Source organism: Falco biarmicus, chromosome 4 (assembly GCF_023638135.1).
Source record: "Falco biarmicus isolate bFalBia1 chromosome 4, bFalBia1.pri, whole genome shotgun sequence".
Lineage (NCBI taxonomy): Eukaryota > Metazoa > Chordata > Aves > Falconiformes > Falconidae > Falco > Falco biarmicus.
Window position 1 is genome coordinate 66,335,449 of NC_079291.1, and position 21,790 is coordinate 66,357,238.

The window sequence follows — 21,790 nt, forward strand, 5'->3', positions numbered from 1 at the left end:
ACAGCGAGAGGCTGAGAAATACAACAACAGTGAGGAAAAGCCAGAGTACAAATCTTTATTAAAAATAAGTTCCTATAAAATAAAATAGGAAAGCAAAGGTCTTTTTCCACTCGCTTCTACTCTGCACGCTTCTGTTGCTTCAGGTTACTTCCATGGCTTGAGTCCTTAATGACAACTAAGGAGTTACAGCAAAGTCCATGCTGGAAAACAAAGGGATGAGGCCAAGTAACACGACTGCATAAAGGCAACAAGGAAAGAGCATTTTCTTGGCCATCTAGGGAAAGGCAGACATCTCAGAGTGTCTGTGAATCACCAGTGGATGGGAGGATCGGCAGTTGTCACACAACTCTTCCACACCTGGAAGAAACAGAACTCGGGATGTGAATCCCCCGACGCCTCGCTCAGCAGACTGCTCTCAAGGCCAAGCCCCACGAACGGCCTGAACACTGACAGGCACATCCTGCAGGGCAGACACCGAGGCACGTAACCAGGTAAGCCTTGATCTGGTCTGTCCTCTAACCTAGGAGTTAAAGAAGTTCCCTCCATGAACAATTTAAAGCTCTAAGATCGCCTTTTCCTGGAGGCTGTTTGCTTCAAGTCAACCCTGGAAAGCTCCAGCCTAAGTCTCAGGCACTACCGCCCAAAGCTCTCCGCTAGCCACAGGGTTTCGTGCTCTGCCTTACCCAGCGCTCCAGATCACTGCACCAGCCTGTAGGTGATGTACCGGCCTGCAGTTTCACTCGGTCTTATGATCTTCACTACCTAGGAGGCCAACAGAAGGAACTCATGAGGGAGAGAAGCTGGTGGCGAGTCTCCCCTGTGGGGCTCTCTGTCCGACACAGGCAGGCGCTCACACCCGGATGACGTGGCTGCAAAGCCGTGGCACTCGGCAGCCACAGAGATGGCCAGCGCTGAGCTCCCTGCATAGCACGGAAGTGCCAGCCTCCAGCATGAGAGGAGGGGGAGATCACAGAGCATGGGGCTGGTGTCACATCTGCTGCCTGTTACCAGCTGGTTCAGCAGGCAGCCAAGCTTGCTCAGCGTGCATGCATCTGTGTCTGACCCACAACAGCTTTTACATTTGAAAGAGACATCTTTCCTGTCTCCAAGAGTTCTGAAATACTGCGAAGGAGCTCCCCTTCTTGCCCTGCCCACAGGGAACTGTTGCCTGAGTCTATTTCTCTCTTACCTGACCACGTTTTATTCCGAAGTACCGGGCCACAGGATCCCCAGCTTGTATCCTTGGGAGCTGGTTCTCCCTCAGCTTACTGCACAGGGAGTCAAGGAGAAGCTCCCCCAGCAGATGGGCCCAGGTGCCCGTTCATTAGCACAACTCATGGAACAAAGTAATAAACCATCACATGCAGATGTATTCATTTTCAGCCCAAAGCAAGCGTGCATCACACCCAAGCAGGAAGGGAAGGAACAAACAAAGGATACTATCTGGCCAGTAACTCAGTTACTTCTTCCTTTGTCATGACAACATGCTCTGGGACCAACTGTAAACAACAAGGGAGAGAGACTAAGATTAGAAAGCAACTGGCTCTTCACAGCATTGGGAAGAGCAACGCATTTGTAAGAAAGAAACCCAGGACTGTGTCACTTAGCCCGGCCTTCCAGCTGAGAGGTCTCGGGAGCTGCCCAAGCCACAGCTCAGCACAAAAGACTGAGCATCCCGCCCTCAGTCCACCGCCCGACACGACACTGCTCACCTCGTGTTCTGTGATGTTGATAAGAAGCTCTTGCTGCAGGAACTGCTCCAGGATGTATTTGGGAGCCATATCCACCAGGGACTGGAAAGGGAGAGGACTGTCAGAGGGCAGCGCCACTCCGGGACAGCCCTGCCTGTGCCCAGATCTGCTCCTCAACAAAACCGTTACTGCAAGCGTGGGATGGCTACGCTTGCGCTCACACAGCTACAGCTATGCAGGCAAAGAGCATACGGAGTTCCTGACTGCTGGCAAATACTCCCTTTTCTCTCAGGCACCTCCTGCTCCCACCTGTTCACTGGAACCAGAACCACCTGTTCCGGCGATACACACCTGGGTGTTAAGCAAGTGCCTGTATCAAGGTACAACAGGCTTTAGCAAGTATCGGGAAGGAAAGTTTAGGCTTTTATCTACCTCAAGCAGCACTGACAGACAGACAGATGGAGCACCTGTGGCCCACAGCAGCCCTGTGGTGCAGGGGCGGCCTCCCCCACGGCCCCGGGTACCTGCTTCGCCGACGGGGTCATGCCCTGCTGCACCACGATCAGCGCCCTGGTGATGTTCTCCTCCTGCATCCTCTGGCAGTACATCTTGATGGTCTTTATTCCCACCTTGGGCTCCTCTGGGAAAGGAGGCGGCCCCGGCGTCACCCAGGGCCCTCCCAGAGCCCCCCACAGCCCACAGCACCCCCCACCCCCCCAGGCCACGGCCCGGCGCCGGGCCCCGCTCACCGGGGAAGAAGACGAACATCTGGTCGGTGGGATCGTCGTTGTGCGCCACCAGCACCGTCAGGTCGGTCCGCCGGGGCCGGCCCTCGCTGGGCTTGTCCCCGAACTGCGCCTTGAACTCCTCCAGCGTCTGGTCCAGCTCGTCCTGGGTCACCAGGTAGCCCCGGTCGTGGCAGAGCTGCATGATGGTCTTACGGATCTTCCACAGCCGGTACGTCTCCTCCTCGTCGTCCATGGCGCCCGCCCGGCCCGCACCGCCCCAGGCCCCCGCCGGCCGCCCGCCTCGGGCCTGCGCAGGCGGCCACAGGCGGCGCCGGGGCGGCCGCGGGGGCCTCGGCCGCGGGGGCTCCTGGGAGCTGCAGTCCGCTGCCGGCCGACCCCACCGCCTGCTCGGTGCGGGGGGCAGCGCCTCCCCCTCCCGCAGCCGCGCCGGATCCCCGCCCGCCTGTGCCCCAGCCCGAACAGGCCGCGGCCGCGCACAGGCCAGCAGGGCCGCCGCGGCCGCGGGGGAGCCGGTCTGCAGCGCCCGGCGGCCGGCCCCGCCGCTCGGTCCATCCCTACCCCCCCCCGCTCCCGTGGTTTCGCCCGCCCCCTCGCGACCTCGCCGCGGCCACCCCGCCCACCTCGCTCTTCCATTGGTCAGCTTCCCATCCATCACCCTGCCGGGCACGCCTCCTTGCGCGTTGACTGGCTGCGCACCGGGAAGGGCGGGGCTCCCGGGGCGCCGATTGGCTGAGGGGCTGGGGGCGGCGGGGCGCCATGGGATGGGCGCGGGCGCTGCGGCGGGCACTGCGCTGCGGGGCAGCGGTGGTGCAGGGCCCGGCCCGGAGCATGGTGAGCGCGGCCCGGTGGGGCGGCCCGGCCCGGGGCGGGCTCCCGTGGGGCGGCCAGGGTGGGCGGCGGGGGCTGAGGCCTCGCTGGGCCGGGGGGTGCGGGGCGGACGGGGGTGCGGGCTCCCCCGGGGCAACCAAGGCCGCGGGGCCGCCAGTGCGGGGCCGTCGGTGCGGGGGCTGCCCTGGGGCCGGGGGCGGTGGGGGCCGCCCCGGGGCCGTCGGGGCTGCGGGGGTCGCTGACGGCGGCTCCCGGCGCCCCGCAGTGTGCCCAGGCGGAGGATTGGCGCTCGGCCAAGGCCATCTATGACTTCCACGCCCGAGACATCGACGGCACCGACGTGTCCTTGGAGAAGTACCGGTAGGGAGGGGGGCTGGGCGCCGCGGGGCCCGGGGGGAGGGGAACGGCTCGGCAGGCCACGGTGCGGGTCACCGAGCCGCAATGGGCGCAATTGCATAACCCGGGAGAGCAGCACCCGACTGACCCCCCTCCCCAGGGGCTGCGTCTGCATCATCACCAACGTGGCTTCCAAATGAGGCAAAACCGCTGTAAACTACACTCAGCTTGTTGACCTGCACGCCCGATACGCTGAGAGGGGTTTACGCATCCTGGGTTTTCCCTGCAACCAGTTTGGAAAACAGGTACGTGGGGGAGCGGGGTGAGGAGGCTGCTTGGCTGCGGGGCCGCTCAGGGGGCCCCCTCCGTGGCTTTCACCAGGAACCCGGGGACGACGCTCAGATTAAGGCCTTTGCCGAAGGCTACGGTGTGAAGTTTGACATGTACAGCAAGATCGACGTCAACGGGGACGATGCCCACCCGCTCTGGAAATGGATGAAGGAGCAGCCCAAAGGAAGAGGCACCCTGGGCAAGTGAGTGGGGGATGGGGGAGCCACCAAAAGCCCCAGCCCCATGACAGGCGGGTGGGGGGGTCAGCTCTGGGCCACTCCAGCTGAGTGGGCGGCTTGGCTGTGGCAAGAGGAAGGGCTTTTTTTTTTCCAGCCAAAATCTCACTTCTGTTTCTTTTGTTTGTTTGTTTTTCATCTAGTGCAATAAAATGGAACTTCACGAAGGTAGGATACAGCTGCCTTCTCCCAGGCTGCACCTGCTGGGGGGTGCAGGGAGTCCCCAAGATGTTGCAGGGAGGAGGGATCCTCATGCACAGGCTCTGCTCTGTGTGGTTATCCTGCATGTTGGGGGCAGAGCATCTTGAGGGGCTCCTGCGCTGCCCGGGTCTCTGTGACTGGAGACCCCTATGGCCCTCTAGCCTGGTTATCTCGAGCCCTGTCCCAGAGAGGCAGTAACCAGCTGAGGTGGGGAGCAGGTCTGCCAGGGGCTCCAGCTCTGCAGACAGGGTCTACCACAGCCAGACCCCCACCATAACCAGCTCCCTGGGCTGTTCTGCTGCTCGCAGGGCTGCAGAGCCCCATGTTACAGCTGGACTTACCTGGGTGTTGTTTCCCTTCCACAGTTCCTCATTAACCGGGAGGGCCAAGTGGTGAAGAGGTACAGTCCGATGGAGGATCCCTATGTAAGTCTGCCGCTAGCATGGCTGGTGTTACAGCTCTGCCTGACCCACAGAAGCGCACCAGCCTGGTGCCGCTCTCTGTGGATCCCATTATTAGTTAAATTATTAGTCAGATTGCATCTGTGGAGAAATGCAGCGGTGCTGGGGCTGAGCACTGCTCCAGGGCAGGCTCCGCTGCTGTGTCTTGGCTCTCTTCCTCCTTTGGCTGGGGGAGAAAAGGCGCTCCTGTGCTCTATGGCTCCAGGGAAGGGCGGGTGCATGGTTCCAAGCGCTCCTTCTGGGGTAGGATGGAAGGGGCTTCGGGTACGTTCTTGGGGCAGTGACGTTCTCATAGCACAGTGCTCCCTTTGTTCTTGCAGGTGATTGAAAAGGACCTGCCTGCCTACTTGTAGATCTGCTCATGTCGCCGCTGCACTGTCCCTTCACCCCAGCACCGGCCCTCCTGCTACCTGTGGAGCCTCCTCATCCAGCCCCAATGACGGTCTGTCTTCAAGCCAGCTTGCTGGTGAGGCAGACCTGATGATCTGGCGTGCACCCGCTGGAAGGTGACTTCTCAGGGCCGGCGGCTGCTGCTGGGCAGCCCTTTTCTACAGGCGTAGAGCAGCACCAGGTGTCCCTTTGCAATAAATGTGTTAGAAGTGACTGGTTGGTTCTGTCCAGGTGTGAAATGGAGTGGTGGATGGGGCTGGGTTTGTTTGTGCTGCTCCCCGTGAGAACCCAGAGCTTTGCAGGGGAGCTAAGACCTTACACAACTTCCTGAGCCCTTCCTGAGCCCAGCAGGGATAATCCTTATTAGTGCCGAGGGGGGAATTGCACACAAATCCTGGGTCAGCCGGTGCTCCTGATGGAAAGCCAGAGGAGGGGGAAGGTGTGTATCGCCTCTGGGACTGCAGCTGGGCTCCCTCCTCGCCCTCAACTAACAGGCAGGTGCCTTGCTGAGGCAATTGCGTTGGTTTTCTCTAAACACAGACTGTGGGCAAAGTCTGGGTGCTCAGCAGCACAGCCCTGGCCTGGATAGCCCTGGCAGGGCAGCAAAGGGGATGGTTCCAGCCATGGCGCAAGCCACGGCCAGAAGCAATTGCTGCAAAACACCACCAAGTCGTGTTGGGACACAGCAAGAACCTCATGTAGCTGGAGACATGTCTGACTGCAGCGTGTGGGACCACGGGTGCACCAGGTCATCCCTCCTCCTCGGGAAGGCTCAGCTGCAGCTTGTTGGTGCTTGCAAAGGTGCAGCCTTGTCTGGCCGAGGCCACTGTCTCCCGTGGGCAGGGAGAGCTCATGTTTTACACGTGATCTGTGGTGCTGGAGTGCTACCTTGCCTCTTTTCCTCAGGGTCTGGGGGAGCTGCTGGGTCTCCCCTTAACGCCCACAGCCTCCAACCACCCCGGGGAGCCCTGTCCTCGATGCTGGGCCAAGGTGGAGTGGGGAAGATCCCCTGGATCCTTGCTGGGGTCCCCCCACAAGTCTAGTCCCCTACCATGTGCCTGCCAACAGGTCGGCTGGACCCCCCCAGGATCGGTGGGCTGGTCTGGGGAAGCCGGCCCACGCGGTCTTGCCCTGAGCTCCACCAGCAGCACATGCTGCACGGCCACACAAAGCGAGGTACCAATGGCTCCCCCCGCATCCCACCACCCACAGGGACAGAGCGGGGCTGGCAGTGCCTGGGTGAGATGTCCTGGCGCCACAGCAGCTTGGACAAACACGCCTGGACAGTGGCTCCTTTATCTGTTTGCCCAGCAGAGCCGGAGGGAGCCGCCGCACTGAAGGCCAGCGCTGGCTCCAGGGAGGATCCTCTGCATGACCCCTGCCTGGCTCATCCTTGGGAGAAGGGGATGATGGTTGGGGACAGCAGCCCTCAACTGCCACCGAGCTGCTGGTGACACAGGAGGTGAACTCCAGCTGCCAGTAGGACCCTGGTTCTCAGATTCCTGATCCGAGTCCCAGATGGGATCCTGGGGCAGGTCTGGACAGACGGACAGACAGACAGAGAGCTGGGACTTAAAAAATTCTCGTATGTGGCTTCCTTTCCATTTTTACTGAGCAGAATGAAAAATTATCTGAGGCAAGTAGAAAATTCAAGAATTATTAGTCAAAGGCACATATTCTAAAAAAATTTCTTTACATATATACATCTCAATTAATTATAAATACACATAGAAAAACAAAGGCAAACAACAAGCGGATTAAAAAGTGCTAACAAAAAGGTGTAAGGGAAGAAAAAAAGGGACTCATTTAAAAATACATACAATCAGTAGGACAAATGCATAATAATTTAGTTAAAAGATATTGTTACATATTATTAACCCTGACAAAAACACAGGATCGGGGCAGGGAAGGGCTTCTTTGAAGGTGCTCTCTGTCTTTCCAGAGATCAAGGAGGGAGAATTGCATATATTTTAAAATTAACGTCAAAGCCACCAGGCAGGGTTCCGGGTGACGGCGGCGAAGTGGCTGGCGGAGCGTGCCTAGCAGGAGAAATCCTCCTGGCTATTCCTGAGTTTAAGCCTCTCTGAAATGGGTTTTTCCTGGCATCTTTTTCTCTCTCCTCGCTGACAATTCAGCGAGCACTGAGCAAACAAACCAGGACGCGGGCGAAGCCAGGGCCTCGCCACGAGTGGTGTGGACTGGGACAGCTTTTAAATAGAGGAGGGTCTGGGGAAGGGGAGAGCCTTGCTCTGTTCCGGACCAGGAAAAAGGCTGTTGCGGCACCCCGAGCAAGCGGCGATCCCTGGGCAAGAAGCAAGCAAAGCTGCAGGAAAAGCAGAAACCTCTCCGGGCAGCAGCACGGGGGTATGCAGGGGCGCCCCATCTTTGGTGTTTACTTTGAGGTAAAGAGGTTTCCTTGCATGCAGTGAAACGCACCCCCGAGCTGCCCTGGCTGCAGGGCTGCCCCTGGCCAGGTGGGCTGGTGGGAGGCAGATGCCAGCTGGGGAGGGTGGGGGGTAAGGACAAGCCCCCGAAAGGAAAAGCAGGGACCAGAGCAACCTCAAACACAAGCCCAGACGTGCAGCTCCACGGTCTCCATGTGACAGGGAAGACGGTTCCCGTCTCAGCAGAAGCACAAACGCTGCAGACACCGACCCAAAGCACTTCTCAACAGCAAAGGGGGTGCCTGGCTGGTCCCCAAGCCCTGGCGGGTGGGCATGACGGGGGTCAAGGCGAGGGGACCCCACCAGACACTGTACAGCTCCAGCACCCTCAAGAGTGACCTGCCAGGGCACGGGGGACTCCAGCAAAGGCCTGTCCTCACTGCACCCCCTGCCCCAGGCCCTCCCTGGAGACGGCCGGGCCAGCCGGGGAAGGCATCCCATCGTTCCCCTGAGAACATCCTGGTGCCACTTCTAGAAAATGCCTCGATGACTCAAGGCAGAGAAAAGGAACAGAGCAGAGGGGAGGGTGGCAGAGGTGCTGCCAGGCCTGGAGCATCCCTGCCAGCAGGCAGCTGCCTGCCAGACTCCTTAGATTAAAAGAGAGAAAACAAAAGTTTCCCCGGGACGAAGACGCTGCTGGATTTGGGATGGTGGCAGTGGTGGCTGGAGGCCACCTCTGTCCTGGAGAGGAGGCAGCTCGCCCAGCCGCTCCCGGCCAAAGGCTGGTGGGTTGTTTGGGGCAGTGCTTTGCAAAGCGGACCTTTGCTCTTTGGTATCGGAGGTTGGATTTGCAGCATGAGCAGGGACACGGCCCATCCCCAGTGCTCACTGGGGAACTCGTCCCTTCTGGGGCCTGGGAGCAGCTGTCCCCGAGGTCAGTGGTGGGCAGGGCTGGGTCGCCCAGGTCCAGCCACCCAGGGCTGTGTCCGTGGCCCAGCCAAGGACAAGCCCGATGGAGCAGGGCCAGCGAGGCGGCCAGCTGAAAGGACAACATGCAACAGCAACAAGCTGGGCAAAGCACGGCCGGCCACGGTGAGCTGGCAAGGCTAAAGTGCAGGACAGGCTGATGGGACACGCGGCCCTTCTGCTCCGGGGAACCCCCCCCAGGTCCTCGTGTGGCTGAGTTCTGACAAAGTCCCCAGCTCTGTCACCACACTGACAAACAGGGGGGTGGGTGCAGCCAGCTCCTGCCCTCTCCCGCAGAGCTTGGGCAGCCCCAGAAGTGTCCTCCCCAGGAAGGGCAGAGCAGGCACAGCCAGTTTTGCTTTGCTCAGCCCCGCACAGAGGGATACACCAGCTCCGTGGCTCCCAGCTCCTCTGGGACAGCACCCCCCTTCACCCCTTCCTTCAAAGCCAGCCCTCCAGAGCAGCCTCGAGGTCCGCAGCAGGGCCGGGGCATCCCAAGGGAAAGCTGGCAGCAGCCGATGCGGATACAGTTTGGTCAGCCAGCTCTCGGGGGAACCGGGCTGTCACCCTTCAGTAACAGACCAGGTCACTCTAGAGACCAGCCGTGCCCCCTGCCCAGCTCGGGGGGCAGCAGCTGCTGGAGGTTGGAGGGCTGGGGAAGGCACGACCCAGGTCGGAAACTCAGTAGTCTGCAGGGGGATGGGCACAGAGGAGGGGGCGTCTCTCCTCAGCCCTACACGGGCACTGACCTTTGAGCAGGACTCCACCACAGCAGAGACCATCGGTCCAGAGCAGCTGAACTTGGCAGCACTCAACTCCCCCCAAGCGCATGTTATATACAAATCTATACGTGCCTGACTGTATATTATATATAAATAAACTTTGCTTTAAGGAACTATAGGTTGTTGGGTTTTGTTTTTTTTTTCTTCCCTCAAAAACAGAAAAGGATCAGTCCAAACCAGTAGAAAAGCCGGGGCTCCCCAGCTCTCACCTCTGCACCAAAGGATATGGATCCACAGTGGGCAAGCATCACCCGGTGTGCCCAGCTGACTTTCAGAAGTCTGGGAAAGGCCCACTGAACTGGATCACACTCTGGCGCTCCTGGGGGGGCCCATTTAACGTCCTTAGCATGTCCTCCAGGATCTCTCTAAAGTTGATATTCCCATCCTCTTGGGCAAAATCTTCCTGCTGCTGCTGCTGCTGTTGCTGCAGCGCCTGCAGGGGTCCTGGGTGAGACAGAGGCAGGTGTTCATGCAGCGAGGAGCTCAGAGGCACGTTTCCCTCCAGGACAGGGGCCGGGCTCTGGAAGGCAGAAGGGTGACTGAAGCCAAAGGGTAATCTGTGCTGCTGGTGTGGTTGGAGAACAGGCTCCGAGGGGAAGCACAACGCACCGTGCTCTGGGTTCATCGCCACGTCGGGAATGCTGTTGTTGGGAGGGCTGTAGGTCAAGTCCAGGATCTCATCCTGGCACAGGGGGTGCCTGGGCAGGGGGACCCCGGGCCCCATCTGAGTGAGGTCCAGGGGCTGTGGCAGGATGTGCAGCGGCAGGGAGAACTGCGAGCTCTGCTCTTGGGCCTGGAGGAGTCGGCTGTGCTTTCGCTTCACGTTCTCGTCCATCTGCTTCAGCTCCTCCAGCACCTTCTGGACACAGCTCTCGGGGATCTTTATCCCTAGAGAAGGAATGTGCATCAGTTCCCACAGCACTTCGGGAAGGGACGGGGCACTGTGGGGACAGAGGGATGGGCAGCAGCACCAGGGCTCGTTTTGTCAAGCTTGGTCTGCCTCTCAGCCAGGCTGCAGAGCAACCACAGCAAAAGCAGCTCCACCGCAGGCTCGCAGCGGACAGCAGCAGCACCACTTCACACGGGCACAGAGGGGACAGCCCAGTGTGCCCAAACATATCAGGGCATCCCCAGCTCCCCTCCCTTCCCGTGGGGTCACCTAAGCAGTGGGTGCTTCCAGGATAGAACACACCCTTTGAGGAAGGGAATCTTAGCACTGGGTAGTTGGGCCCCTTCCTCCTTCTAAAACATCCTGCTCCCCTTCCCGGCACTTCACCCACCAACTTGTTTCTTCTTCTCCTTGGTCTTGAGGCGGACGATCTGCAGGTAGCTGGTGTTGGTGATGTCTGCCATGATGCTGGCGATCTTGCTCCAGACCCGCAGCAGGGCCCCACACAACATGTAGTAGTGACGCAGGCGCATGCCCTGGAAGCACTCCTTCCCCTCCTGGATCAGCTTACAGCTCCTGTTCCTTCAGTTCCAATGGAAGAAACCCACCCGAATCAGCACGGGCTCCCACGGCAGAGCAGGATTCCCCACCCACAGCCCCCCTGGTGCAGCCAGGGACCCTCTCCCCAGCACCAGCTCTGCCGTGGGGAGGGCAGGACAGCGGGGGCTGCAGGTGCCTTACCAGGCAGCATGGTTACAGTTCTTCAAGGAGAAGCGGTAACTGCTCTCCCAGTGCTCCTTGGCTTCCTCAGGCAGCACCTGCAGAAGAACCACAGAGATTAGAGATTTTCCACCATCTAACATGCAGCTGAGACTTGAAATCCAGGGCTGGTTGTCAGAACACCTGGGTGCTACCACTATCTCTGCCCAAGCCAGGGCTACAAGGAGCCGTGAGGGGGTTACAGTAAATGTCCTTGCAAAGCCAAAGCTGCCCAGAGGAGGCTTTTCCCTCTCCCCACGTTGAAGGGCTGCAGCTCCCACCTACCCGCCGGTACTTCTTCTGCAGACTGTCCAGGCTCTCAGGCTGGCTTTGCTTCCCAATATTTGGCTTGTAGAGGATGAAGTTCTTGCCACGGCTCTGCTCAGCCAGCAGACAGGTGTGTTTGTAGCCTCGCATCTGTCGGGGTAGAGCTGATGGTTACAGTCACAGCCTCTCTCCCAAGCCCGTATTTCCCTGAACTAACCCCCTTTCTTCCAGGATGGAGGTTCTCGGAGGCATCTCCCAGCCTCCAGCAAGAAGTCAGACACAGACCTCTTAAAGCCATGGCAGACCTTCTCCCATTGGAGTCACCCTCCAAGCTGAGGGGGACACCTGGGCAGAGCCCAGGGACCTACCTTGTAGGAGAGGTAGAACCCATCGAAGGATCCTGTGAGTTTGAGTGACTTCTCATAAGCTTCCTCCCACTTTAAGCCTCTGTCAACACTGATCTAAACAGGGACAGACAGAGTGATTCTGTAACTTCAGGGGGCAGGACAAGTGCATCGCTGTCTGTCTCACAAATCCCACCCTCAACACAAACTCCCAGCATCAGGCACCTGCTGATGACCGAGGCAGATGCCACACAAACATGACACAAAGCCACAGGACAGGGGGAAGGACCCACAGCCTGACTGGGAAGCACTGGAGAAGACTGGACTGCAGACACAGCTGTGCAGGCTGCCTACCTTATAAAACACGACCTGCCCATCCTGCGGGTGTCCAGGGGTCAGGAAGACCTCCTTGCTCTCCTCGTAGATCTCATCCACTCCTGGGGCTAAATCTGTAGAAGGAGAAAAGACTGCTGTAAGATACATCTTCCCGTCCCACCTCCCCTCCCTGCAAGAATCTTTAAGATCTGTGCTGTGTGGGGACACCGCAGTGCCTGGGATGGCCGTGGAACTGCCATCAATCAGCACAGGGAGGAACAGGGAACTGCAGGGGTGCGGGAGGGAGAGGTCTGGCCACCTCTTTTTCTCAGTACCTAGAATGCCCATGTCGTATTTGCCCTCCTTCTTGTCCTTTTCAATCAGATAGTCAAAGGTGTCAGAAAAATACTGGAAGAGCATGTTCTGCTTGTCCACCTCCAGACCCAGGATGCGGTTCAGGAACTTGGTGATGGAACAGTCTGCAAAAACGCGGTGGGTCAGGGAACAAGACACAGCTGGGCACGGAAGCCAGCAGCACACTCCCGCAGAGAGCCACCCAGTGTCCCTTCCCCACGGCAGCCCAGCACTCCAGCACAAGGGAGCAGCCCCAGGGCTGTTCCTCCAGGCTGCGGTCAGCTGCCAGGCTGCTGCAGGGAAGCGGGATCTGCACTGCCAGCTAATCCCAGCAAGACCTTCCCCTCAAAGCACACATCCTGCCCCAGCTGCACAGCAGCCCCCTCAGGGCTGTGCTCCCGTGCAGACGACTGGGTGGGCCACCACACCCCCACCTTTCTCATTTCCCCCCTGCTCTGGGCAGGAAAGGCTTGACACATACCCTTCTCCACCGAGACAGTGCCATACTTCATCTGATTGCAGCAGATCCCCACGGAGATGAGACCTTGCTTCATTTCTGGAATGGCAGAAGGCAGCTCGTGCATTTTAGGGTTTTTTTAGCAATTTAGCAGTCCTGCAGGGCTGCTGCCGCTCCAGCTGCGCCCACTATTTTGCAGCTAAGCCTCTCCCAGACTCTTCCACCCCCAACACCTGGCAGCGTGACGTACATCTGGGTGGCCAATTGCCCCACTCACTAATGAGCTGCTAAGCCAGAGGTACCGTTCCCTCTCCCGACCTTCTGCTCGGTTCTTCAGGCACCACCCAACCTGAGACCCACCCGGTCAGCAAGACGCAGCAGAAACCCCAGAGCTGGTGATGTTCTCACCATGGAAAAATGCAGCCTCCCCTCGGTCATAGCTCTTGGGCACAGGAACCCTGTTCTCCATGTGGTTGAGGATCGTGGACAGAACCCTGTCGAGTGCTTTAGCACCATACTGTGAGAGGAGACAAGAGTCACGCACAGGACAAACCTGCACAGGACAAACCTACGCAGCCCAACAGTCGCAAGTCACTTCTGCTGGCACTACAGAGAAAACCATCGCCTCCAGGAAAGCCACTGAGCTGGTGGCTGTGCTCAGGGGGGAGCTGGCAGGGGGATTCTCTGTGCCCAGGGGACCAGAGCAGAGGAACCTGCACCCTACGCCGGCACTGGCGGGCGGGCAGAGGCGCTTAAGGCTGGTTATTAATTCAGTTCTGAGCGCTGCAGGTGCGGGGAGCTGGGTGCTAGGACCGATCCTGCCTGCAGATGCCAGCAATGATCTTCCTGGCTCTGGCTCCCGCTGAAGGCACCGGCTGCTTCAACCCCTCCTTGGCTGAGCCACCCTGAGAGCAGCCCCAAATTACCTTATTCTCAAAGTTGTACTTGCTGAGGTCTCGGGATTCGGTGGCCCGTCGGTCTCCGTGAGTTAAGGCACCCTAAGGAAGGCACACCAAGCAAAATATTCTTACTTTTCACTGTTGCAAAACCACCAGAGAAGGATGGCCAAAGCTGCATCTCAGAAGAGGCCAAGATAAGAACGTGCTGCGGGGAGGCAGTGCTCCTCCGGAATATTGAGGCTTTACCAAAGTATTTGGGGATTTATCAGAAGTGAAGAAAACTTAAACAGAGACAAATTATTTCACTATTTCGTCAGCTTTCTGGAAATAAGACGGGTGTACGCTCCTGTAAAGGTGGGGGAATTCCAGCATCTGGAATTGGGTTCTGCTTCCCTGAAACTCCTCCTGATGCCTTAGTTACATATTTTTCTTCATTTCCTTTCCCAAATCCCAGGGTGCAAAAATCCTTTTGCATTCCACAACAGCAGTTCCTTCAGGCAGGGGTGATGCAGCCCCCCGTACTGTTCACACTGGCCACGCAGAAACGGCAGCTCTTCAGAAAGGTGTGGAACTCACACGTTAATCTCGCTGCTGTGGGGCACTTACTAGGCTCTCCAGACGTTTTGCCACGATGGATGCAAACCTCCTCTCCCCTGCCAGCTCAGAGATAAGGAAGACGTACTCTGGAGCAGAAACCTGGTTCGATCGGTGCGTCCGACCTACGGGGACATGAGCACAGAGGTGAAAGGAGAGGTTGGTACAGCCAGTCTGGTACAAGAAGGGAAGCAGAGTAAGGGGTGAGAGCACCGCAACAATTTTCCATGTCCTGATGGTTTTCAAAGGAGATGGCTCTTTGGGGGAAAAGGACAGAGGCACAGTCGCATTTGGCACCCTGGTGCTGGCAGAGGTGAGTTTGTAGCTTTGACCCTCCGGAGCAGAGGAGTGACCCCGCAGTGTGAGCTAAGATGTGCGTCATGTCTTTTGTGCTCAGGTACTGAGGAACCATCCCTCCCCATCCTACAGAGCCTCCCCCCAGGGTGGAACAGAAATCCCCAGGCACCTCAGCACATTTCATAAGGACACAATGCTAACTCCTATGGGAGGGTTCCCCCCCTTCCCACACGGCAAATCACTCCTGAAGTCAACACAAACCTTCCTCACAAGATAAAAGCAGTCACAACTACTCTGTGTCTGCATTTCCATCCTGGCAAAGCATGGGAGTGCTGTGCTCTGCATGGTGCTGTATCTCAGAAAGCTAAATACACCTGCCCTGGCTGCAGCACAAGCGTGTGGCCACGCACACCTTTCCTTCCCCGGGCTGCCCATGGCTTCGTGCTCTGAACGATGCTCAGGGGAAGGGGACAGTGGCCACCACCCCCCAGCCCTCACCAAACTGCTGTATGGCCCGGTCTGCACTCCAGGGCAACTCCAGCGTCATGTGGACCCGGCGCTTCTGGTTTTTCACCCGTCTGTCTGCTTGGAGAGAGATCCCTGAGCTGGAGGCCTCGGAGATTATTGCTACAAGCTGAGGAAGAGAGAGGACAAGTGAGAAAAAGGAGAGTGAGGTTCCTGGGCATCTGCAACACTGCTTCGAGAGACAGCCAAAAGTGTCACCACAGCCCCAGCCCGCCAAGGGATCCAGTACTCCCTGTCACCTCCCAGCAGGTCAGACAGACAGAAAGCTGCAGAGCCTCGTGGACCTGAGGCTGGCAAGGCACAACCATGCAGTCACCCTGCCTTCTCCTTCCCCTCCCAGCGTACTCACTCCCCTGCAGACGTTTGGAGGTGTCCTCAGCTCGAACCTGACTCACCTTTTCCCCTTTCATGAAACGCTCCTTCTCCTTCAGGTTGACGTGGTCTATAGAGAGGCCTTGCTCCGCACGAGACTCGAACATGACGGAGCCGTCTGGTCTGCAAACCACCCGGCCCTTCCGCCCTGTCATCTGCACACACCGCACAGGAGAGAGAGAGGGTGTCAGAGGGGAGACACCTGCACGGCACAGCAAGTCCTTTTAGAAAGTTTTTTCAGCTCGCAAGGAAGGAGAGAAACCTGCCCTTCCAGCAGAAACCTTCTTTGCTGGCCCCTTTTTTCCTGTCACCCAGTGCCACCCGAAATATACTCGATTACGAGGAGTACCTCAGCCACATGCTCTGGGCCCCCAAAGTGATTGATCAGTTCATCCAAGGTATTGAGAGGTAGCTCTTTGCCCAGTGCTTTTACTTTTGCTAGGAGGTCCTTCTTCATCTTCTCCACCTGTTCTACTTCTCTCAAGCCATGCATCTCTTTCTGGGAAGGCAGCATGTGAAAATTACCTGCAACGTAAAATGCAGAAGTTTAGAGTTACCTGGTAATTACAAATGGGGGGGGGAGTTGTCCCCAGGGGCTTCTGGGGGCACTAGCTGATGAGCAGGCAGACCCCTTGACTTGCAATAAATGCTGCTGAGCATGGAGTGCATTCCCTCTGTGCTTCCCCCTGCTGTGGCAGGGAAAGAAGCACGCATGGCAAATTCTTCCTGCTCACTGATCACAGCAGGTTAACGTGAATCAACCTCACAAGCCCAAGTTTGACCATCACCGGGTAAGACCTAGCCAAAATCATAAGGCTGTCCCAAGCACAGCATTCCAAGCAGATACCAAGAGAGTCTCCTCGCATCCGCTCGTTGACTCCCCAACCCTCTCAGCCAGACCCCCCCAAAAGGGTCATATCTGATCTGTCGCCCTCCGCGCTTGCGGGGCGCTGGGGTGGGTGGCTGCCTCCAGTTGCATTCCCATGCACTGGGTGCCAATGCTGTCCACACCAAAGTGACTCCAGTTCCCAGCTCCCCCCAGCTAACCCCAAGAGCTAACCCCCCGCCGCTGCTCTGCTTACTTCTGTCCTCAGCCGCGAAGCCGTTGAAGGTGTGCTCAACAAAGATCACGTCATCTGTCTCAAACACAGACTCCGGGGAGGAGTTGAAGTCACTGTCGAGCCCCATGTCGGAGTCGGTGCTGCTGTCATCGCTGATCTTGATGACACCCACAGGGTCACACATGCCCTTCAGAGCCTTGGCACAGCGGCCCCTCTGCTTCCCTGCAAGGGAGAGCAAGCGGCGTCAAGGGAGAGTCCCCAGCCCCGTGCATCGGTGCAGAACAGCAAGTGCCAGCTCAGAAAAAGGAGGAGAAATCACAAAATAGCTGAGATTGCCCCAAATGAAAGGCTGATCTTGGAAAGACAGAGCCTCTTGGGCGGGGGGGAGGGGCGGCAGTTAGGAAGGAAGGGAGAGAGGAGGAGGGAGGGAGAGAGAAAGAGAAAGGAAGAGAGAGAAAGGAAGAACAAGGCAATCTTTATCAGGGCTGAAGCTAGTTGCACACATCAGGATGAACACGCAGCCGGCTGTAAGCAGCGCTAACTCCTCGGGAAGGAGTCCGCAGGTCTGACTGCCTCCAGAGGAACGTGCAGGACACGGGAAGGTGCCAGTGTTTCGGGACGTTGTTTACTTCCAAGCACAGCAGGACGTGCCCCTGCTACGTGAGAGGGTTCACAAACCAGCTTGCACAGGCTGCTCTGCAACAGCAGCCAGTCAGGGTAACCTCCACGGTCTGCCAGTGCCACTGTTCCCCTTTTCCCCCTTTCCCACATCCCACTGGAGGAGAAATCCCCAAACTCTTCTTACCTGCAGCCGCAGCCAATAATTTGGCAGGGAAGTGATTATTTCGCCCCCCTCCCCCAGGACACCTGCCATGCTATAAAATACGGGGTAGTGCAGAAACCCCTCTTGCTGCAAGAGGGCTTCAGACATGCAGCCAGGACTCTTGTGCAATCTGCCCACCAGTCTAGGCCAGGGAGCGGCTGAGGGAAAGGGGAGAGCTACTGGGCAAGTGGTGGAGGCGAGGACCTACGCTGGGGCAGGGAAGTGAGTTAGAGGGAGGGAAGGGTGAATGACCTAGAGCTGCTGTCCTCCAGACGCGAGAGAGTGATGGCAGATGTGCGGGAGGGCAAACTGAAACCAGGGCAGAGTAGCAAAAAGCATGAAGTAGGGAAAAGGGAAAAAGGAAAAGAAAAAGCTGAGTGGCTGGGGTGAAGCAGCAAGGCAGGAGGTCAGATGCTGGGCAGTGGAGTGTGCTCTTACGTTTTCTTTTAATGCCAGTTCCTTTTTCTCTCTTTCTTTTGGTTGAAGGAAAGTGCTTCTGAATTAGTGATAGAAAGACGCCTCTGAAAGTAAGATGCAAAATTTATTCTAGCTACCAGGAATAGGAACATCTGCCGGTTATCACGTAGCAATGTGCATTTGAGATAGCACCACATTTCGTGAAAAGAGGGGTAAACCCTGCACAGCAACTACCAGCATGTGCTCAGCCAGCCGCTGGCACAGCGTGGCTCTCCAGGACAGCAGCCACCGGCACTGAGCGCGTCTCACCAAAGGGTTCTGCCGTCGGGGCATGAGCTGCGCCAGCAGATCCTCAGCCTTGAAATGGGCACGCTGAGGGAAGGCAAAGCACTGTCATGCTGAGAAAAACGCTCTCTGCCGTGGCCTCCCTGTTGGCAGAGGCAGCGGGGCTATTCCAGGGAGCCACTGCAACGGCAGCAGCACAGCCCCTGGGCGGTGCACTATCACACGGCACGTCAAAGTTGCAAGACCTTTATATAGCAACTAAGAGGGAGTTTTAAATGGGAAACACTATACTGGGAAGCTGTTACATCGCTACTGAAAAATCCAGTAAGTCCCAGTGTCCTAGCCCCTCTCCATGCTCTGACAGCAGAGATCACAGTCAGGCTGTCTGACAGATGTGCTCCGCCAAGTCCTCTGGTTAACGGGACGTGGGCCTCCTTGCCCACAAAAAAAGTGACAAAACACACATACGTAGTGTTTTTCAGATACAGGTTCAGGTGAACGGAAAAAAATCAGAAGAGGTGGGAAATAAATGTTTCTGTGGGCTGTTCTGCAAATAAAAGAGCAAATGCTTAAATGCTGATCATGTCGGGTGGGGATGAACCCCCAGTGCAATGAGAAGGCAGTGCTGAATGAGCTCTGGTTAAAAAAAAAAACAAAACAAAAAAAACAACAAAAACCCAACACCAACAAACGCTGAAAGCGACAGCTGAGAGGTATGGACATGACATCTTGCCCATGTGAGAAAAGGGGAGCCTTGGGAACCAGGGAGGGAGCTCCAAGACCCTTGGTGTGAGGGGCTGAAGGAGGCAGAGATGGTCCCACTCCCTGTGCTGGCTGTTAAGCGACTGCAATGACACTGTGCCAGGACGGGCCCTTTTGTCCTGTGTGCTGCAGTGACCCTGGGCTCAAAATGCCAACGCTCACTCTACTCTCAGGTCTGGAACCTCCCTGCCATGAAATCTGGTTCATTTTCGCACCACTTGCACTCCCGTCTTCCCTGCAAACAAAGGGTTGGGCTGGTATTCACTCACTGACCAACCCACTTATTTTTAACCCCATTTCTCGGCATCGTTTAAACAACTGCTTCTTCCCAGCAGGCTCCCCTCCAGAAATCCCCTGAAGTGCTGTAAAAGCAGGACGCCGCATTTGGAGGCTCAACAGATGCCAGAAGACACTCAGTTATCTGGCCAGCGCTGCTGAACAAAGAGCTCTTGCCTCCAGAAGTGGGGACAGAGTCAAGCAGAATGTGCGCTCAGTGACAGCTGAGCCAGGCCCCAAGGGACCACGCAGTCCTCTAGGCCCAGTTCCTCTGGATTCGGTGACGGGAAAACCAATCCAAGAGACTAAATCAATCCAAGCGGTTGTTTAGACTTGCCTTGCTCACTGTCACCAAACTGGTATTTCTTTTTCAGGAAGGGTCTGGAGAAAGTGGAGTAACACAGACCAACACAAACCCCCCATCAGTAAGGGAGGGAAGCTGGACACGTACCGTCTCTGGTATTTCTCATTGCTTTTACCTGCATTAAAAGTCACTTCAAAAGAAAAGAGGAACAGCCCTGCCACCTGCCTAACAGAGGAAACGCAACTCATCCCCGTGTCCCAGGTTTTTGTCACCCACGGGGCAGGAATAGCCACGTTCGCAGGACGGGCTGGTGTTTTGAAAGCTACAGAAATGAGGGGGAGCATAAGCATCATTCCCTGCTGAAAGGGTAGCATGGGTCCTGCTGCTGGCTTCACCTCAGGCACAACCAACTCTCCTTTTAGCCAGAAAGAAGGCATCACAACCAGGACACCGGTCCTGCCTTGTACATGGGCTGAAAGCCAAAACTGGCAAATCTGAACTCCTCGGACCACTCCTTCCTCTCACTGCTCCAGCGATGCTGCCTCACATCATCATCCCAGCCTCTGTCATTACATGAGATTCTCTCACTCATTTCTTCAGAGTCAACAGCCCCATTTTTCCAGAGTCAGACCCACACAAGCTACACCTGAGCTGACATTTCTGGCTCTCCTATGCCTGCTAATTGTTTTACGTGTGTTAAGAGTCAAACCAGGCTGTTGTTTGGGCAATGTGGACCACAGGAGACTTCAAAATCCAGGATCTAGCTCATAAAGTCACACCGAAGAAACAGTGCATCAAGGATCCAACTAAGCATCCTCTCTATTTACGGCTTGTACAGGGCAAGTAGTTATAAAACTGCTTTCAAGAAGTGCAGGTGGTAAGTGGCCCCAGGGAAGGGCTTTCCCTAGCAGCCTCCAGCCTCCCATGCATTCCCCACACCCCCCCCAAAGAAAAAGAGGGATTTTTAACTCACTCTGCAGCAGAGACAAAACAATTTAGATGCCCATCATTTTCATCCAGTACTTCTCTGGTGCGAGCTTCCCCGGTGGACTGCAGGCCGATGACAATACACTGCAGGGAAACACAAGGGATGGCACGGCAAGGTGTCAGGGAGGGTATACAGCAGCCGGCATCGGGGCAAACAGCTACAGGCTCAAGAGATTGTATTTCAGTCCCAGCGGCATTTCCCCTGAACCCTGTCCCAGAGATGTGATGAGCCTGTGGCAGGGCTCCTGATGAAGAACCATCTCTCCAGTCTTTCAGCATCCAAAACCATACCTCTGCTCAGACCACGAGAGGATGACTCTGATCTGGTACCTCTTCTAGCCTGAACATCACCCAAAATACCCTTCGAGATCAGCTTGCCCACATCTACCATAAACAAACAAGGTGATGCCTTGGAAGATGAGGCATGTTAACTCCCCAGCATCATTTACTGTGAATGTTCTCAGAAACCTGGACACTGCACTTCATTGTGGTTTATCAGGAGAGAAAATCAGCCTTAAAGAGGTTTGAAATTGCTTTCAAGTCAAGCTGAACAATAATTAACTCCCTTTGGTTGCAGACTACAAAAAAATAATTTCTAACGTAAGACTGATGGCTGCTGCCACTGCAGCAAGGCTCTGGTACCACACCTTATCCTTTGCCAGCTCTTCCTTGGCAAGCTCAACGAGTCGCCGGACTTTAGCAGCAATGCAGAGATACTTGAAGAAGCGCTGATGAGCTGACCAGAACTGACCCCACAAGGATTTCCGAGATTCCAAACCGATCCAGTCGGCTGCCTGCTGGAACACCACCAAGGCCTCTGCCCACTGCAAACAATACCGAGAAAGGCTGAGTTAATATCTTTGGGTTTATTTGCATTACTGCTGTGCAGGAGGTTATTAGAACAGTCTGGGGTTTGAGAATCTGATTTAACATCAGTATTTATGTTGCTGTGTTAGGCTGAACAAACTGATCATTCTCTCCTTTCTGCATTAGTATGATGTTGCAAGCTCTGGTTTGCAAATATGGAACTTTTAAATAGAAGCAAAAAAAGCCTACAATTTTATTTTTTTTTTTTACATAAGCTGAGCGTGCATATTCTTTTTTTTTTTCCTTATGAACAATCTAAGTTTGTAGTCATGGCCACATCTATGGTCCTCCAGCCCTCCCGTACAGCAGGTGCCCATGCCCAAAGCACGACTAAACATCACTCTCCCCGGTGCTGCAGGACCAGCTCACCAACTTCGCTGCCTTGTCGTAGACAATCTTGTACTGCTGATCCAGGGGGATCTCCTCGATTCTGAAGGTCACTCCAGTGAAACTGAGCTGCCTGGCAATGTACATTCCACTGACCTTCATATCCATTGCCACGATCTCCATTGCACCAACTCCCCTGGGAGAGGAAGACAGCTGTGAAATCCCTGCCTCTGCTACAAGGCAGCACTGGGTAAG

At 56.4% G+C, this 21,790-nt stretch overlaps 3 protein-coding genes across 7 annotated transcripts in view; 1 reads left to right on the forward strand and 2 right to left on the reverse strand.

Annotated features, from left to right (window-relative positions):
* Positions 1 to 41: 41 nt before the first annotated feature.
* On the reverse strand, positions 42 to 2,741 carry POLR2E (RNA polymerase II, I and III subunit E). 2 transcript variants are annotated; one of them, XM_056335998.1, is made up of 7 exons: positions 2,441 to 2,741; positions 2,216 to 2,331; positions 1,713 to 1,793; positions 1,441 to 1,499; positions 1,190 to 1,268; positions 684 to 762; positions 42 to 200 (listed from the first exon to the last, which is right to left on the reverse strand). In XM_056335998.1, exons 1-6 carry the CDS (start codon positions 2,670 to 2,672, stop codon positions 697 to 699), a joined length of 633 nt encoding a protein of 210 aa, XP_056191973.1. In that variant the 5' UTR covers positions 2,673 to 2,741; the 3' UTR covers positions 42 to 200; positions 684 to 696. The 2 variants fall into 2 exon arrangements, with proteins under 2 accessions (XP_056191973.1, XP_056191972.1); XM_056335997.1 differs by having other exon boundaries at positions 42 to 357; positions 2,441 to 2,740.
* Positions 2,742 to 3,128: 387 nt separating this feature from the next.
* GPX4 (glutathione peroxidase 4) lies at positions 3,129 to 5,435 on the forward strand. Its single transcript, XM_056336000.1, has 7 exons — positions 3,129 to 3,271; positions 3,534 to 3,628; positions 3,765 to 3,909; positions 3,986 to 4,137; positions 4,314 to 4,338; positions 4,737 to 4,796; positions 5,153 to 5,435. Exons 1-7 carry the CDS (start codon positions 3,197 to 3,199, stop codon positions 5,183 to 5,185), a joined length of 585 nt encoding a protein of 194 aa, XP_056191975.1. The 5' UTR covers positions 3,129 to 3,196; the 3' UTR covers positions 5,186 to 5,435.
* A 1,377-nt stretch (positions 5,436 to 6,812) lies between these two features.
* The window catches only part of SBNO2 (strawberry notch homolog 2), a 50,759-nt gene continuing 35,781 nt past the window's right edge, over positions 6,813 to 21,790 (reverse strand). For 2 of the 4 annotated variants that reach the window (XM_056335968.1, XM_056335967.1), the window contains exons 11-29: positions 21,578 to 21,731; positions 20,989 to 21,165; positions 20,328 to 20,425; positions 17,749 to 17,831; positions 16,509 to 16,709; positions 15,776 to 15,951; positions 15,450 to 15,581; positions 15,028 to 15,163; positions 14,245 to 14,357; positions 13,666 to 13,737; positions 13,148 to 13,256; positions 12,764 to 12,838; positions 12,264 to 12,407; positions 11,968 to 12,062; positions 11,638 to 11,730; positions 11,288 to 11,419; positions 10,985 to 11,061; positions 10,635 to 10,825; positions 6,813 to 10,242 (exon numbers count right to left, since the gene is read on the reverse strand). In XM_056335968.1, coding sequence (XP_056191943.1) covers positions 9,626 to 10,242; positions 10,635 to 10,825; positions 10,985 to 11,061; positions 11,288 to 11,419; positions 11,638 to 11,730; positions 11,968 to 12,062; positions 12,264 to 12,407; positions 12,764 to 12,838; positions 13,148 to 13,256; positions 13,666 to 13,737; positions 14,245 to 14,357; positions 15,028 to 15,163; positions 15,450 to 15,581; positions 15,776 to 15,951; positions 16,509 to 16,709; positions 17,749 to 17,831; positions 20,328 to 20,425; positions 20,989 to 21,165; positions 21,578 to 21,731 — 2,875 coding nt within the window. In that variant the 3' untranslated portion in view covers positions 6,813 to 9,625. The remainder of the gene's footprint in view (positions 10,243 to 10,634; positions 10,826 to 10,984; positions 11,062 to 11,287; positions 11,420 to 11,637; positions 11,731 to 11,967; positions 12,063 to 12,263; positions 12,408 to 12,763; positions 12,839 to 13,147; positions 13,257 to 13,665; positions 13,738 to 14,244; positions 14,358 to 15,027; positions 15,164 to 15,449; positions 15,582 to 15,775; positions 15,952 to 16,508; positions 16,710 to 17,748; positions 17,832 to 20,327; positions 20,426 to 20,988; positions 21,166 to 21,577; positions 21,732 to 21,790) is intronic. The other 2 variants (XM_056335966.1, XM_056335969.1) reach the window with 2 other exon arrangements.